The sequence below is a fragment of the Agelaius tricolor genome, unplaced genomic scaffold (assembly GCF_023055355.1).
Source record: "Agelaius tricolor isolate 1412-34295 unplaced genomic scaffold, bAgeTri1.0.p SCAF_89, whole genome shotgun sequence".
Lineage (NCBI taxonomy): Eukaryota > Metazoa > Chordata > Aves > Passeriformes > Icteridae > Agelaius > Agelaius tricolor.
In genome coordinates, this window is record NW_027269349.1 from 196,761 (window position 1) to 213,138 (window position 16,378).

Below are 16,378 nucleotides of genomic sequence, written 5' to 3' on the forward strand. Positions count from 1 at the left end.
TGAGCTGTGTGTGCAGGAAATGCACCCTATAAATGCCATAAATCCCAGAGTCACTGTGAGCTGTGTGTGCAGGAAATGCACCCTATAAATGCCATAAATCCCAGAGTCACTGTGAGCTGTGTGTGCAGGAAATGCACCCTATAAATGCCATAAATCCCAGAGTCACTGTGAGCTGTGTGTGCAGGAAATGCACCCTATAAATGCCATAAATCCCAGAGTCACTCCCAGCTGTGTGTGCAGGAAATGCACCCTATAAATGCCATAAATCCCAGAGTCACTGTGAGCTGTGTGTGCAGGAAATGCACCCTATAAATGCCATAAATCCCAGAGTCACTGTGAGCTGTGTGTGCAGGAAATGCACCCTATAAATGCCATAAATCCCAGAGTCACTGTGAGCTGTGTGTGCAGGAAATGCACCCTATAAATGCCATAAATCCCAGAGTCACTGTGAGCTGTGTGTGCAGGAAATGCACCCTATAAATGCCATAAATCCCAGAGTCACTGTGAGCTGTGTTTCCTGCCTGTAGAAAATGCACCTTGGCAAAAGTCAGCGCTTTTATTTACAAATCCAGCAGCGGCAGCAGCAGCAGGAGGAGGAGGAGGAGGAGAGGAGGAAGAGGCTCCAGCTAAAGCAAGGGTTTATTGGGAATGGCACAAACCAAGGGACAGTCCCTGCTCGTGGCAGCACCCATCCGGAATGGACACAGCAAACCCAGCCTGCCCAGGGCAGCTCCCTAGTGGCTCTCGCCCTTCTTGCCCACTACCTGCAGGAGGAAACAGCACAGTCAAACCTATTGCCCAAAATTCCCTTTTTTTTCCCCTTAAAAATCCCTTTTTTTCCCTCAAAAATGCTCAATTTCCCTCAAAAATACTCAATTTCCGTCCCCAGCAAAGTTCGCTTTTCTTTTCCACAAAATTCCCTCTTTCCCCCTCAAAAATCCCCAATTCCCCTCAAAAATCCCCAATTTCCCCTCAAAAATGCTCCATTTCCCTCCCCAGCAAAGTTCACTTTTCTTTGCCCCAAAATTCCCTTTTTTCCCCCTCAAAAATCCCAATTTTCCCTCAAAAATCCCCATTTTCCCTCAAAAATGCTCAATTTCCCTTCCCTGCAAAGTTCGCTTTTCTTTTCCCCAAAATTCCCTTTTTTCCCCCTCAAAAATCCACAATTTCCCTCAAAAATCTCCATTTCCCCCTCAAAAATCCCCATTTTCCCCTCAAAAATCCCCAATTTCCCTCCCCTGCAAAGTTCGCTTTTCTTTTCCCCAAAATTCCCTTTTTTCCACTCAAAAATCCCCATTTCCCCCCAAAAATCCCCAATTTCCATCCCCAGCAAAGTTCGCTTTTCTTTGCCCGAAAATTCCCTTTTTTCCCATCAAAATTCCCTTTTTCCCCCTCAAAAATCCCCATTTTCCCCACAAAAATCCCCAAATTCCGCCCAAAAATCCCCAATTTCCCTCCCCAGCAAAGTTCGCTTTTCTTTTCCCCAAAATTCCCTTTTTTCCCCTCAAAATTCCCTCTTTTCTGCCCCAAAATCCCCATTTCTTGGGATTTTGGGGTGAAATGGGAATTTTATAGGGAACAAATGGTAATTTTGGGGAAAAAATTAAAGTATTTTGCAGGGGGGAAATGGTTATGTTGAGGAGAATGAAAAAAGGAGGAAAAAGGCAGGAAAATGAGGAAAAAGGAGAAAAATGGGGATTTTGGGGAAAAATGAGGAGGGAAATGGGAATAAATGGGCAAAAAAAAAAGGGAAAAGTAGAAAAAATAGAAGAAAATTGGGACTTTCATTTCATCCCTGCACTGACACCTACAGCTGCTCCAGATGTGTGAGTTGACCAAAAAAATGGGATTTTGGGAAAAATGAGGGAGGAAATGGGAATAAATGGGCAAAAGAAAGGAAAAGTAGAAAAAGCAGGAGAAAAAGGGGAAAAATGGCAAAAGAAATTGGAAATAAAGAAACAGGAAGTGTTTGCAGTCAATGAGGGAGGTCTGTGTTTATTTTAGAGCAGCAGAATGAGTGTTGAATGTTCTTAGCATGGCAGAAATGAAGTTTTAGTTCAATAAAGGAATGAAGTTTTAGTTCAATAAAGGAATGAAGTTTTAGTTCAATAAAGAAATGAAGTTTTAGTTTAATAAAGGAATGAAGTTTTAGTTAAAAGGAGAAATGAGGTTGTAGTTCAAAAAACAAATGAAGTTTTAGTTCAGATCAAGTTTTGCTGCTAGAATTCCGGTGTCAGTGCTCTGCAATTTGCACCATGACTACTGCAGGAGTTTATTTTCAAGTAGAAATAAATGAAAAGAAGGATTTCTCAGGTTTTCTTCAGCACTCACTCGTTTGAAGTCGTTCATGTTGGTGGCCTGCACTGGGGTGCCAATGAAGGTGAAGTAGGTGATCCTCGTCGTCTCTTCGTCGCCGTGATTGGACTGCACGAACAACTGCACAAGGAAAAGCAAAATAAGGGCTGGATTTGCATCCCAGATTGGAATTTCTGGAAAACCCTTTTTTCTGAGAGGCCTCAGGAGCACAGTGAGTGCTGGTGCGTCTGGGATTGGTTCCGTGTGGTTGTTGATTTTATTATCAATCCTTTCTGTTCCTTGCTAGCTTTCTGATGAAATCCTTTCTTCTTTTAGTATAGCTTTAGTAATATAAAAAACATAAAATAATAAACTAGCCCTGTGAAACATGGAGTCAGCTCCTCATTGCTGGATCAGGCTGATTCAAGAAGAGTTAGAAATCTCTTTTCCCAGCCGGGCACCTGAAGGAGGAGTCAGGGCTCTCAAGGCTGTTTATTGTACCTTATCTAGAAAGTTCTTTCCCTGCTCCTGCTGGGGTCTGTGCAGCAGGACAGCTCCAGGCACCCTGTGTTGTGTCTTTACACTGAAAGCTGCCTGTGCAAGGTTCACAATAACTGTGTTAGACAGGCAGCTTCTACTCCAACCCAACCCAAGTGCCACCCTCACAGCAGAACATGGAGGCCAAGAAGCAGGAGAAAGGCTGGGCACACCCAGCCCCCTGGATCTCCATTCTAAAAACCCAAATCTGCCTTTCCACCCTGTGATAACTTCACTGCTATTCTACCTAAACTGTGTGGCCTGCAGATCTCCATCTAAGGTTGGGAACTGGGTCACAATCCATGGGTCACAATCCATGGGTCACAATCCACGGGTCCCAATCAAACCCAAGGTGTTTTGGGTTTCTGGGCTGTCCCAGGCACCCAGAGGGGTGTCCTGGGTTGTGACACCTGCACACCTGTTCCAGCTGCTCCAGCTGTGGGAGCTTTATCTCCATTACCCAGCTCTCTGGCTCTCCATTCCATAACTACTCAGAGAGCAGCTCTGTTTTGCTGGCAGCCTGCTCCACCCCCGAGCTGGGATTCCCCACTCCCCGCAGCCCCTGCCTGGCTGGGCTCTGACAGGAAGTGAGGACCAGCAGAGCAGGGCCAGCCCCCGGGCCGGTGGCACTCACAGTGACACTGTTGACGTTCTGGAACTTGACGTAGCGCAGCTGCACGATGCCATCCTCCCTGATGTCCTCGGGGCCCAGCTGCAGGGCCTGCGTGGGCTCGCTGCGCTCCGCCTCCTCAAAGTCCATGGAGCGCGGCAGGTTGATGAAAATCTTGATGGATTTGGGGCCCTGCCCTGGGGGACACAGGGAAACGGGAATTGCAGACCCAGGGATGGATTTGGGGCCCTGCACACACAGGGAAACGGGAATTGCAGACCCAGGGATGGATTTGGGGCCCTGCACACACAGGGAAACGGGAATTGCAGAGCCCAGGGATGGATTTGGGGCCCTGGACACACAGGGAAATGGGAATTACAGAGCCCAGGGATGGATTTGGGGCCTGGACACACAGGGAAACGGGAATTGCAGAGCCCAGGGATGGATTTGGGGCCCTGGACACACAGGGAAATGGGAATTGCAGAGCCCAGGGATGGATTTGGGGCCTGGACACACAGGGAAACGGGAATTGCAGAGCCCAGGGATGGATTTGGGGCCCTGGACACACAGGGAAATGGGAATTACAGAGCCCAGGGATGGATTTGGGGCCCTGGACACACAGGGAAACGGGAATTACAGAGCCCAGGGATGGACTGGGGACACACACACAGGGAAATGGGAATTACAGAGCCCAGGGATGGCAGAACCCAGCCAGGAGATTGGGTTACTACAGAACATGGGGAAGATTTCAGTGGAGCTCACTCCAGGTTGATGAAAATCTTGATGGATTTGGGGCCCTGCCCTGGACACACACACAGGGAAATGGGAATTACAGAGCCCAGGGATGGATTTGGGGCCCTGCCCTGGACACACACACAGGGAAATGGGAATTACAGAGCCCAGGGATGGATTTGGGGCCCTGGACACACAGGGAAACGGGAATTGCAGAGCCCAGGGATGGATTTGGGGCCTGGACACACAGGGAAACGGGAATTGCAGAGCCCAGGGATGGATTTGGGGCCTGGACACACAGGGAAATGGGAATTGCAGAGCCCAGGGATGGATTGGGGACACACACACAGGGAAATGGGAATTACAGAGCCCAGGGATGGATTTGGGGCCCTGCCCTGGACACACACACAGGGAAATGGGAATTGCAGACCCAGGGATGGATTTGGGGCCCTGGACACACAGGGAAACGGGAATTGCAGAGCCCAGGGATGGATTTGGGGCCTGCCTGGACACACACACAGGGAAATGGGAATTGCAGAGCCCAGGGATGGATTGGGGCCTGGACACACAGGGAAATGGGAATTACAGAGCCCAGGGATGGATTTGGGGCCCTGCCCTGGGACAGACACAGGGAAACGGGAATTGCAGAGCCCAGGGATGGATTTGGGGCCCTGCCCTGGACACACACACAGGGAAATGGGAATTACAGAGCCCAGGGATGGATTGGGGCCTGCCTGGACACACACACAGGGAAATGGGAATTGCAGAGCCCAGGGATGGATTGGGGACACACAGACAGGGAAATGGGAATTACAGAGCCCAGGGATGGATTGGGGCCTGCCCTGGACACACAGGGAAATGGGAATTACAGAGCCCAGGGATGGATTGGGGCCTGCCTGGACACACACACAGGGAAATGGGAATTACAGAGCCCAGGGATGGATTTGGGGCCCTGGACACACACACAGGGAAATGGGAATTACAGAGCCCAGGGATGGATTGGGGACACACACACAGGGAAATGGGAATTACAGAGCCCAGGGATGGATTTGGGGCCCTGGACACACACACAGGGAAATGGGAATTACAGAGCCCAGGGATGGATTGGGGACACACACACAGGGAAATGGGAATTACAGAGCCCAGGGATGGATTGGGGCCTGCCTGGACACACACACAGGGAAATGGGAATTACAGAGCCCAGGGATGGCAGAACCCAGCCAGGAGATTGGGTTACTACAGAACATGGGAAGATTTCAGTGGCTCTCACTCCAGCCTGGAATTACAGCCAGGTTCTCTCTGCAGCCTACTAAACTATGAACACTTCTCTTTGTGTAGTAAACTGTAATAAACACTTCTGTTTGTGTGTTAAAGTATGGTAAATATTTGTGTATCAACCTATAATAAATATTTCTTTCAGTGTATCGATGTGTAATACTTCTGTGTGCATCAATCTGTAACAAATATTTCAATTTATAAATTGTGTATCAAATTATAATAAATATTTCTATGTGTGTATGAATCCATAATAAATATTTCTATTTGTGTATCAGTCCATAATAAATACTTGTAAATGTGTATCAATAAATAACAAACACTTCTCTTTGTCTATCAATCTATAATAAACACTTCTACCTGTGAATCAATCTCTAATATTTCTATTTGTGTATTAAACTACAATAAATAATTTGGGTATCAATCTATAATACTTATATGTCTATATCAATCTCTTATAAATACTTAATATATATTTGTGTATAGATTATCAATCTATAAGAAAACTTATATTTGTGTATCAGTCTATAATAAACACTTCTCTGTGTGTATAAATCTCTAATAAACACTTTGTGTGTCAATCTATAATAAACATTTTGATTTGTGCATCACTTCTCTTTGTGTATCAAACTATAATGAATACTTTGTGTATCAATCTATAATAAATCCTGTGATTTGTGTGTCAAACTCTAATTTTTGCCCACCAACCAACAATAAATCATTCTACCTGCAGCACTCACCATTGTCTGGCCCCTGCAGTTTCATGGAGTACAGCTTGACAGGCTGACTAAAAGCTACAGTGATGAGCAGCTGTGGAAGGAAAAAAAACCAAAATTACACTCTGATTTCTGCACTTGGAACCAGCCCAGCACAGGAACCAGGGATAAGGCAGCTCTGGAATAAAATGCTGGGCTCACTTCTCCTGTTCCACCCATCCTGGCCCCTTACTGCCCTGGGCATCCTCAGGGGGGAAACCTTTGGAGCCTGTGGGAGAACATGCCCAGATCCCCGGGCAGCACTGCCTTGGATCCATGGGCTCCTGCAGGAGAACATCCCCAGATCCATGGGCAGCACTGCCTTGGATCCATGGGCTCCTGCAGGAGAACATCCCCGGATCCCTGGGCTCCTGCAGGAGAACATCCCCAGATCCATGGGCAGCACTGCCTTGGATCCATGGGCAGCACTGCCTTGGATCCATGGGCTCCTGCAGGAGAACATCCCCAGATCCATGGGCAGCACTGCCTTGGATCCATGGGCAGCACTGCCTTGGATCCATGGGCTCCTGCAGGAGAACATCCCCAGATCCATGGGCAGCACTGCCTTGGATCCATGGGCAGCACTGCCTTGGATCCATGGGCTCCTGCAGGAGAACATCCCCAGATCCATGGGCAGCACTGCCTTGGATCCATGGGCTCCTGCAGGAGAACATCCCCGGATCCATGGGCAGCACTGCCTTGGATCCATGGGCTCCTGCAGGAGAACATCCCCGGATCCATGGGCAGCACTGCCTTGAATCCATGGGCTCCTGCAGGAGAACATCCCCGGATCCATGGGCAGGAGAACATCCCCGGATCCATGGGCAGCACTGCCTTGGATCCCTGGGCTCCTGCAGGAGAACATCCCCAGATCCATGGGCAGCACTGCCTTGGATCCATGGGCAGCACTGCCTTGGATCCATGGGCTCCTGCAGGAGAACATCCCTGGATCCATGGGCAGCACTGCCTTGGATCCATGGGCAGCACTGCCTTGGATCCATGGGCTCCTGCAGGAGAACATCCCCAGATCCATGGGCAGCACTGCCTTGGATCCCTGGGCTCCTGCAGGAGAACATCCCCGGATCCCTGGGCTCCTGCAGGAGAACATGCCCAGATCCCTGGGCAGCACTGCCTTGGATCCATGGGCTCCTGCAGGAGAACATCCCCAGATCCATGGGCAGCACTGCCTTGGATCCCTGGGCTCCTGCAGGAGAACATCCCCGGATCCCTGGGCTCCTGCAGGAGAACATGCCCAGATCCATGGGCAGCACTGCCTTGGATCCATGGGCAGCACTGCCTTGGATCCATGGGCTCCTGCAGGAGAACATCCCCGGATCCATGGGCAGCACTGCCTTGGATCCATGGGCTCCTGCAGGAGAACATCCCCGGATCCATGGGCAGCACTGCCTTGGATCCATGGGCAGCACTGCCTTGGATCCATGGGCTCCTGCAGGAGAACATCCCCGGATCCATGGGCAGGAGAACATCCCCGGATCCATGGGCAGCACTGCCTTGGATCCATGGGCTCCTGCAGGAGAACATCCCTGGATCCATGGGCAGCACTGCCTTGGATCCATGGGCTCCTGCAGGAGAACATCCCCGGATCCATGGGCAGGAGAACATCCCCGGATCCATGGGCAGCACTGCCTTGGATCCCTGGGCTCCTGCAGGAGAACATCCCTGGATCCATGGGCAGCACTGCCTTGGATCCATGGGCTCCTGCAGGAGAACATCCCCGGATCCATGGGCCGGAGAACATCCCCGGATCCATGGGCCCCTGCAGGAGAACATCCCCGGATCCATGGGCAGCACTGCCTTGGATCCATGGGCCCCTGCAGGAGAACATCCCCGGATCCATGGGCCCCTGCAGGAGAACATCCCCAGATCCCTGGGCTGCAGCCCCTCTCCTGAAGGCCCCAGCCCCTCAGCAGAAGCTCCCTGGAGCATGTGCAGCACACCTGCTCGTCGCAGTCGGACTCCAGGTAGGAGGAGTCCTTGCGCAGGCAGTTCTCGAAGCCGTGCTCGTCGCTCTCGTTGAGGCACTCGCAGCCAGCCTTGTTGATGAAGGGCAGCAGATCCATCTGGGGACAGAGAGCACACAGCTGCTCACAGCTGGGACAGCCACAGCACGGCACACAAAATGCATTTTAATCATTATGGAGATTCTCCATTCTTACTAAATGTGTACATGTCAATATTCACAGTTTTTCTGGAACAGAGAGCCCAGACAAGTGGTTTTCTCGGCCAGCTCTGCCTAAAATTTGACTTCAAGTGCATTTTTTTAGCAGTTGAGCTAGAGAATAAAGCTCTGGGGAGACACTCACGTATCCTTTGGGGATGTCTGTGTCTTCGCTGTTGCCAGGATCGTTCTCCAGGTGCTGTTTGATCTTGTCCTCCAGGCCCACGGCATCTGCTCCCTGGTACTGGTCGATGCGCACCTTGTTGCGGAAGAACAGGAACGTGGGCGTTGCTGAGATGTTGTTGGTGGCAGCCGTGCCCTGGGAGCAGATGGGAGTCCCCATTAGTGCCTCAGGCAATCTCACCTGCACCACTGGGAGCTGCCTCATCCCACCGATGAACCCACTTATTTATTTTATTTTATTTGATTTACATTTATGTCATTCACCCTGGTGCCGTGTGCAATATCTCAAGTACTACTTGGGGCTGAGGATCAGTGAATTACTGCGCTTTTACACTGCTCAAAGGAAGGGCAGCCCAGCAGGGCTATTCCTCCTTAGGAGGGATCTGTTCTCCCAGTCTGGGAGCAATCAGTGCCAGGGCTGCCGTGCCCTCCCCTGTCCCCATTCCCGGGCAGCAGGAAGGCTCTGGAGCACACACCTGGCACTGGTGCACGTCCACCTCCAGGAACGTTGCCTGTGGGTATTTGTTGCTCAGGGCGTTGAAGGCGGGCGCGATCCGCAGGCAAGGGCCACACCTGGGGGAAAAGTGACACTTCCACTGAATTCCACTTCTGGTTCTTTGTCATTGCCTGCCCCAAATGGAATTAGAAGGTTCCTGCTCTTCCTGATATCCTGCTGTAAGAACAGTCCCTCCACCTGGCTGCCCGCTGCTGATACAATGAAGGACGACATTTAGGAACCTGCAATTTATTGTCTTTATTTGCAGCATTTTTACCACAGTCCTGCTCGAGAAAGTGTTACAAAGGAGGGCAAAAGCAGCAAAAAACTCCTATCATTAGTCCATGCTACCTCCTGGGAAAAAAACTGTATTTACACACAACTCAAATGGTCAACACGTATCAAATTGTTCCACAACAAATCTCATTTACACCTATAACCAGTTATTCCCGTATTTATTTGGCCCTGGGAAGACAGAGTTGGTTTCTTTTGATTTAATTGCATTGGCTTGGATGAAAATGTGTATTTTTTATTTATTCTGCGTCAACAAAAGTGTAGGAAGTGCTCAGCTGCACCAATTCCTGTAAAGGGAGTTTCTCACTGAGAAAGAGAAACAAAAAGTGGAATAAAAAAACCCCGACGTAGTAAATTGGCAAAAAAGCATCCATAACTAAGAGGCAGCAGCCAAAAAATAATGAGGTGCCCTATGAACCCCCAAACCCCTGAGATTATCACTATTCTCCCTAATTTCACAAATTAACGGGAATCATTCAGATGTCGAGGTTCACTTGGTGACAAATTCATCTCGATTTCATCACAGTTACATCTCCCTGCTGAGGAGGGGAAAAGGGATAATCTACTTGTCCTGGGCAAATGGGGTGCGGATCCAGTCAAGTTTTATGGGGCGAAAGATGTTTTTCCAAGTTTTAAGTTGCATTTAGCGTTGTCCGTGCCTTGTTCCCATCACTTTCCTGCCCTTTAACGGGGCTTTACACCAGCGCAGCCCCTGCTCCCTCAGAGCGCCTGAGGGCTGGCGGGTCCGCGGGCAGTGGGTTCGGCGGGAAAAACGGGAATTTATGCCAGGACCTGGGAACATTGTGTTAAAAATCACGGAACTTAGAAAGGCGCTGATGCTGCGACTGCACTGACGCGTTCCGGAGCGCCCCTCACGCTGCAAACCGCGCCGGGGAACCCCGAATAAAAACACGGGAAGAGCGGAGCCCTTCCCGGGAGCCTGAGGGGGAACGGGCGCGCAGGAGCCGCCCCCCGCCCTCACTCACCCCCTCATGGTGAACTTCACCACGGCCAGGCGGGAGCCGGCGGCGCTCAGCTCGGGCTGGAACTCGGTGTCGTTGGCGATCACCTTCACGCCCGCCATGGCCGCGGGCCCCGGTGGCGGTGCCGGGTGCGATGTGCAGCGTCACGGCGGGCAGGACGCCCGGCATGCACCGCTGGCACGGGCGCAGGCGCGCCCGCCCCGCTCCGCTCCCGCCCGGCCGCCATCTTGGGGCAGGGCAGCGAGGGACGCAGTGACGTCACCGGCCGCCATTTTGAGAACGGGCAGCGATGCCCCCGGCCGCCATTTTGAGAACGGGCAGGCGTGAGGGGCGCAGCGCCCCCCGGCGGCCATTTTGGGAACGGGCAAGCGCGGGAATTTGTGAGAGGAGACGCGATTTTAAATATCAAAATAAAACTTTAGTACTAGTTTCGTCATCAACTCGTTTTTTGGTGACGTTATGGGGATGGCTGATGTAAATTTTTGTCACCTTACTTAAATTATGCTTTTTAATAAAGTCGCGCTGTCGCGATACGGAAAAGAATTGCGAAATAAACGCTGAAGCCAAATGGGGGTAACTAAGATATAAGTGCTTGTAATAACCACAAAATAAAACCAAAATTAAATCCAGGACTTTCTCCGACCCAATTTGCAGCGTCATTCCTGACAACTTCCCAACGTACTTTAGAACACAACATAATGTCACTTCAAGATGTCTCATAATTCCGCTTTTCCTGCTAAACACCGGGAATATCCCCAGCACTCTACTCTCGCCTGCTGTAATTCAAAAGCCTTGCAGTAATCGCTAACTAATGAATTATTTTTTTAGCAAGTAATCACCGGCTCACTGCGCCCTCAGCGTCACCCGGCAGTTTCCACGGCGGCGGCACCTTGCCGTCAAGCGCGCCGGCCGGAGCTTTGCGCCAGTGTCGCGGGACGCGCTGTCATCCGGCCGCTGCCGCACCGAGCGCGGCGGGGCCGCGGCGCCCGGGACGCGTGAGGGCCGGGACAGCCCCCGGCACCGGCACCGGGACCGAACAGGTGCGACCGGGGACCGGGGCGGGAGAGCGGCTCGCTGCCAGCGGGAGCGCGGGGCGAGCCCGCGGCGCTCCGCAGGCCCCGCAGCATCCCCTGCGCCGGGAGCGCTGAGGAGGCTGCGGCAGCGGGAGGCGCGGGGACCCGGGCGGTCCGGGACCCACACTCGGCTGGGCCGGAGCCCAGGGAGCCCAGGGAGCCCGGGACACCGGTAACGGAGCAGGATGGGGTTTGGAATCCATCAGGGTTCACCTCAAAACGAGCGCCGGGTTATTAAATGGATGGATGGAGGTTTCCATCGCTGCTAACGGAGAGGCTCCTGGCAGGAATGGATCCTCTGAGGGGCTTAAATGCCTTTTCATGCCGATTGTTTTTGCTACCTCGCAGCCCTCCCCGGGTTTATTTCCCTTTCCTGTGCCAGACAGTGTGCGCTTGGCACCCAGGCATGGGATTTGGAGTGCTCCAGCTGCTTTGGATAACTGTCCTTGGTGACAGTTCGAAACAGGAAAAATTACTGTGGCTTCAGTGTATCATCAAATTAAGCACCGGGAAAACCTGCGAGTGGCTTCCGAAGGTGTTAATTAACTCCAGTCTCGTGTCCCAAATGATTGTTTTGTTCTCTGTCTAGGTTTGGAAGCTCCTGCATACCCAGGGAAGGTGTTCTCATTGTGTTCTCCTTCCCTCAATGGTCCCTTCTTTCCATCCCTAAGTAACAACCAGAAAGTCTAACCTGTCATTAATTTTACAATCATTGCATTTTCCTAAAATGCATAAATAGCCCATTTATAGCTATAGTATACTATTTAACACTACTTAGTGCTATTTATTAGCGTTTTGGGGGCAGATTATTGGAGTGTGCACACAAATCCTGTGATTAATTCCTTCCTCAATGGAAATAAAAGTGTTTGGGAAGAGCTGCTCCGGTGTAACAGAGTTGGGGTTGCTTCTGTTTCACGCCTTCCTCCCATGGGATTGTTCTGTTTGGGGGCTTTTCTGGCTGTAAAAATCCACAGTGTGGATCTCTGGGTAGACAGCTTGGAAAGGGTTGGAGTCCTGGATTCAGTGTTTAATTCCTTGTACTGGAACAATCAGTTTAGTGGCTTTACTGAAATAGGAACTGATCCGGGATTAAATGCGCCTAAGTCCCACCTTCAAGCAGAGCAGTTCAAAGAGTCACACATTAGTTAACATTTTTTTGGTTCATTTCCTCATTTAAAGAATTGCTTTCTGTTAAAATATTTTTAAAATCCTGGTTTTGGGAAGGTGTTTTTCCACATCCCTGCATTTGCTCTGTTTATTGTACAATATTGTTATGTGTTTCCCACATCCCTGCATTTACTGTACGTCTAAGATTGGAATTATTTCTATATTATTTATTATTATTTGCAAGGTTTTGTGTTAGAAAATTTCAAGGGAAGGAAATAAATACAAGGATGATGTGTGTATATCCCTGTGTGCATGGAATAACAGGATAATCTGCCTCACTGGCTTTTTGGAGGAAAACCAGGATTTTGGCACTTGTGGACCGACACAAATTTACCCCATGGAGACACAGGAGGAATTGTACTCGTGGCATCTCCATTTTCTATTTCCAAGTTCCCTTTTCTGCAGGAAATAGAAGGTTTGGGGCAGTTCTGAGTGCTGGGAATTGGTGTGCAGTGATTCCCTGCCTGCTTTTGGGCCCCTTTGGCACTGGGACAGTGCTGATTTGCTCCTGTACTTTGTCATCACTGATGTCAAAAAATGGAATTATTGATTGTTTTCGGACAAAAAGGGATCTTGGTGCTGCCAGGGGCTGCACTTGGTGCGTGCTGGGGCTAAGCTGTGGAACCCAAGTTCCTGGGGAATTAAGATGTGGCTTTTCCTGAAAAGGAAGTTTTTTATGAAGGCTTTGCGCTGCCACAGTCAAAAACTAGAAGGAAAGAGGTAGTTTGTGTTTTTCCTCTCCCTCCCAGAGCCCTGCTGTGAAATGCTCTGAGAACTGGGTTTGAAATGGGGTTGGTAATGTGGTTTCTGCATGGAAAATCCCGAATCTCTTAGGGTTAGTTTTGTGCTAGTGCTCTTGTATGTTGTAATACCCTCCTGTATGTTCCCTCTGAAAATTCCCCTCATTCTGAGTGGGGTGGGTTGGAAGTGTTCAGAAGTGGCTCTAAATGCAGAATTGTTAAATACAGGATCTCAAGCAGCAACGCTGGCCCCCAGCAAGGGACTTTCTGTATTTATCCAAAAATGCAGCTGTTTTTGACAGCCTGGTGACACAGGAACACCGTGACTTGTTCCCTGAACTGGGAGCAGTAGGACAGCAGAGCAGTGGGAAGGGGTTTTTGTGTTGCTCATGGGTGTTTTTCAGCTCTGCTTTAGTCATTTCTGGTTTGTTTCCTCACAAAAATTGAGTGGGTATTTATGTTTGCTGTGGGCGGTTTTGTTCTTGTTGTTGATATTTGCATTTTGGTCTGTTGCATCTGGACACTTTATTCCTGCTTTTATTCCATTTTTATGATGATTTCCCTGCAAATCAAGCCTGGTTTAATTGTAGCTCTTGGTTTGTTTAAAATGTTGTTTAAAATGCTGAATTAATTTCTCTTTCTGTGCTCTTATGGTCCAGACAGAGCAATTGATCCAGCATTGCATAACAATTAACTCTGCAGGGCCAGGTGTGGTTTGCAGTGTGCAGAAAGACTGGATTTTTGCTCTTTATTGATCCTGCTCATTACATTCGAGCTTGAATTAAATAGCTTTTAATGAAGATGGGCCGGTGGGCTGCCAGAAAGGAGCTGCTTCCCTGGCAAGGGTCATTTGATGTGGTATCATTTGGTGATGTGGATTTTGTGGCAAGCCCAGAGTTGATCCCTGACTTGTCAGCAGCCTCCCGGGAGCCGTGTGTAATCCTTAGCCATTCATTAGCCTGCCCTTGCTCGCTCCCTTCCCCCTTTTTTCCACCGTTCCAGTTCTCTGGCTGCAGAGGGTGGCAGCGCTCAGCACATGGAGTAACAGCTCCTGTGCTTTTACACGCATGAGGAATGACAGGGATTCCTGTTGGAAGAGATCGGGGTGCTGGCACAGCTTGTGCAGGTCAGAGTGACCTTCATTTTTCTGTCATAATTCAGATTTGTTCCCTCTGAAGTGCTGTGACACAGGTTTACAGACCTGGGGAAACTCAAGGTAGGGGAACGTGTATATAGCTATAAAAAACCCCACAAAACCACACATATTTCATGCTCCTCTAAATCAGAGCTCTGCTTTGAGCCGGGGTGAGTTCAAAGCATAAACCTCCACGATATAGTACACAAGGAGTGTTTGGTTATTAATTTAACACGACCTTTTCACCGATAAGAAAACCTCAGTTCTAACAGCATGGAAGTGCTGGGCAAGCTGGGAATGTTGCTACCACAAACACAGGGTTGTTGTGGGGTTTAAATCTTGTGCAAATTCAAGTGGGTTTTATTGCCACAACTTGAGTTGCTATTCCCAGTCATTGAGACCGTTTTGGCCCAGGGACAATTGAAATTCCACTGTGTTTTTTGTGTCAATATGTTCAGAATATCCAAAATGTTGCTGTAAAGATAGTGCTGGACCCATTTCCTGCTGGAGAGTGGCCAGCATCCAGTTTGTCAGTGGATTATACAAGGTTGATTTCACCTAAGGCAGCATATTCCATATCCCAACATGAATGTCTGTGTAGCAGGGACATAACAACATCAGGGGTATAAAAACTGCTTCAGCCTCAGGACTTAAAACATTTGTAACTTCAAAATTACTCTAAAAAGAGGGATTTGAGCAAAAATCCTTGTGTGCACGGAGATGTGCTGTATGGCCCCCAACTTTTACTCCCCTCCCTTTTCGTTTGAAGGATAATATTTTGGATTTTGGGAGATTGCAGCCTTCCCCCCCCCACCCCCCCATAAAGTAAATAAACAGCACTATTGCCTCATACCTGGGGGGTCATGTCTGTCTTTCCGTCTGCTGTTCCTCATCTGCTGCATCCTGGGGCCTCCCAAATGTGAGGGGAAAATGGTGGGAAACATGAGGGGACAGAATGGCAGAAACATGAGGGGAAAATATTGCAGAAACATGAGGGAAAAAGCAGGGAACGTGAGGGGAAAAGATGGCAAAAACATGAGGGGGAAAGAGCAGGGAACGTGAGGGGAAAAGAGTGGGAAATGTAAGGGGAAAAGATGGCAGAAACATGAGGGGAAAAGAGCAGGGAACATGAGGGGAAAAGGACAGAAAACATGAGGGGAAAAGATGGCAAAAACATGAGGGGAAAGAGCAGCAAGCATGAGGGGAAAAGATGGCAGAAACATGAGGGGAAAAGAGCAGCAAGCATGAGGGGAAAAGATGGTAGAAACATGAGGGGAAAAGAGCAGCAAGCATGAGGGGAAAAGAGCAGGGAACATGAGGGGAAAAGGACAGAAAACATGAGGGGAAAAGATGGCAAAAACATGAGGGAAAAAGAGCAGGGAACATGAGGGGAAAAGATGGCAAAAACATGAGGGAAAAAGAGCAGGGAACATGAGGGAAAAAGAGCAGAGAACATGAGGGAAAAAGAGCAGGGAACGTGAGGGGAAAAGATGGAAAAAACATGAGGGGGAAAGAGCGGGAAATGTGAGGGGAAAAGATGGCAGAAACGTGAGGGGAAAAGAGCAGGGAACATGAGGGAAAAAGGACAGAAAACATGAGGGGGAAAAGATGGCAAAAACATGAGGGGAAAAGAGCAGCAAGCATGAGGGGAAAAGATGACAGAAACATGAGGGGAAAAGATGGCAAAAACATGAGGGGAAAAGAGCAGGGAACATGAGGGGAAAAGGACAGAAAACATGAGGGGAAAAGATGGCAGAAACATGAGGGGAAAAGAGCAGCAAGCGTGAGGGGAAAAGATGGCAGAAACATGAGGGGAAAAGAGCAGGAAACATGAGGGGAAAAGGACAGAAAACATGAGGGGAAAAGATGGCAAAAACATGAGGGAAAAAGAGCAGGAAACGTGAGGGGGAAAGAGCAGGGAACG

The 16,378-nt window shown here is 49.6% G+C and overlaps 2 protein-coding genes across 3 annotated transcripts in view; one reads left to right on the top strand and one right to left on the bottom strand.

The window, feature by feature from the left end:
* Positions 1-542: 542 nt before the first annotated feature.
* On the bottom strand, positions 543-10,524 carry TXNL1 (thioredoxin like 1). Its single transcript, XM_071418703.1, has 8 exons — positions 10,343-10,524; positions 9,043-9,139; positions 8,529-8,702; positions 8,163-8,285; positions 6,190-6,259; positions 3,467-3,639; positions 2,332-2,436; positions 543-764 (listed from the first exon to the last, which is right to left on the bottom strand). Exons 1-8 carry the CDS (start codon positions 10,438-10,440, stop codon positions 735-737), a joined length of 870 nt encoding a protein of 289 aa, XP_071274804.1. The 5' UTR covers positions 10,441-10,524; the 3' UTR covers positions 543-734.
* A 699-nt stretch (positions 10,525-11,223) lies between these two features.
* The window catches only part of WDR7 (WD repeat domain 7), a 44,510-nt gene continuing 39,355 nt past the window's right edge, over positions 11,224-16,378 (top strand). For both annotated transcript variants that reach the window (XM_071418702.1, XM_071418701.1), the window contains exon 1: positions 11,224-11,379. The gene's annotated coding sequence lies outside the window, so the exon portion shown is untranslated. The remainder of the gene's footprint in view (positions 11,380-16,378) is intronic.

Bases quoted from the DNA above. Each gene is read 5' to 3' on its own strand.
- TXNL1 (XM_071418703.1), bottom strand. From the start codon at position 10,440: ATGGCGGGCGTGAAGGTGATCGCCAACGACACCGAGTTCCAGCCCGAG. The intron at 3,640-6,189 runs GTGAGTGCTGCA...TGTGTCCCCCAG, and splicing joins ACTGCAGGGGCCAGACAATG to GGCAGGGCCCCAAATCCATC. The intron at 2,437-3,466 runs GTGAGTGCCACC...TTCCTTGTGCAG, and splicing joins AGAACGTCAACAGTGTCACT to TTGTTCGTGCAGTCCAATCA.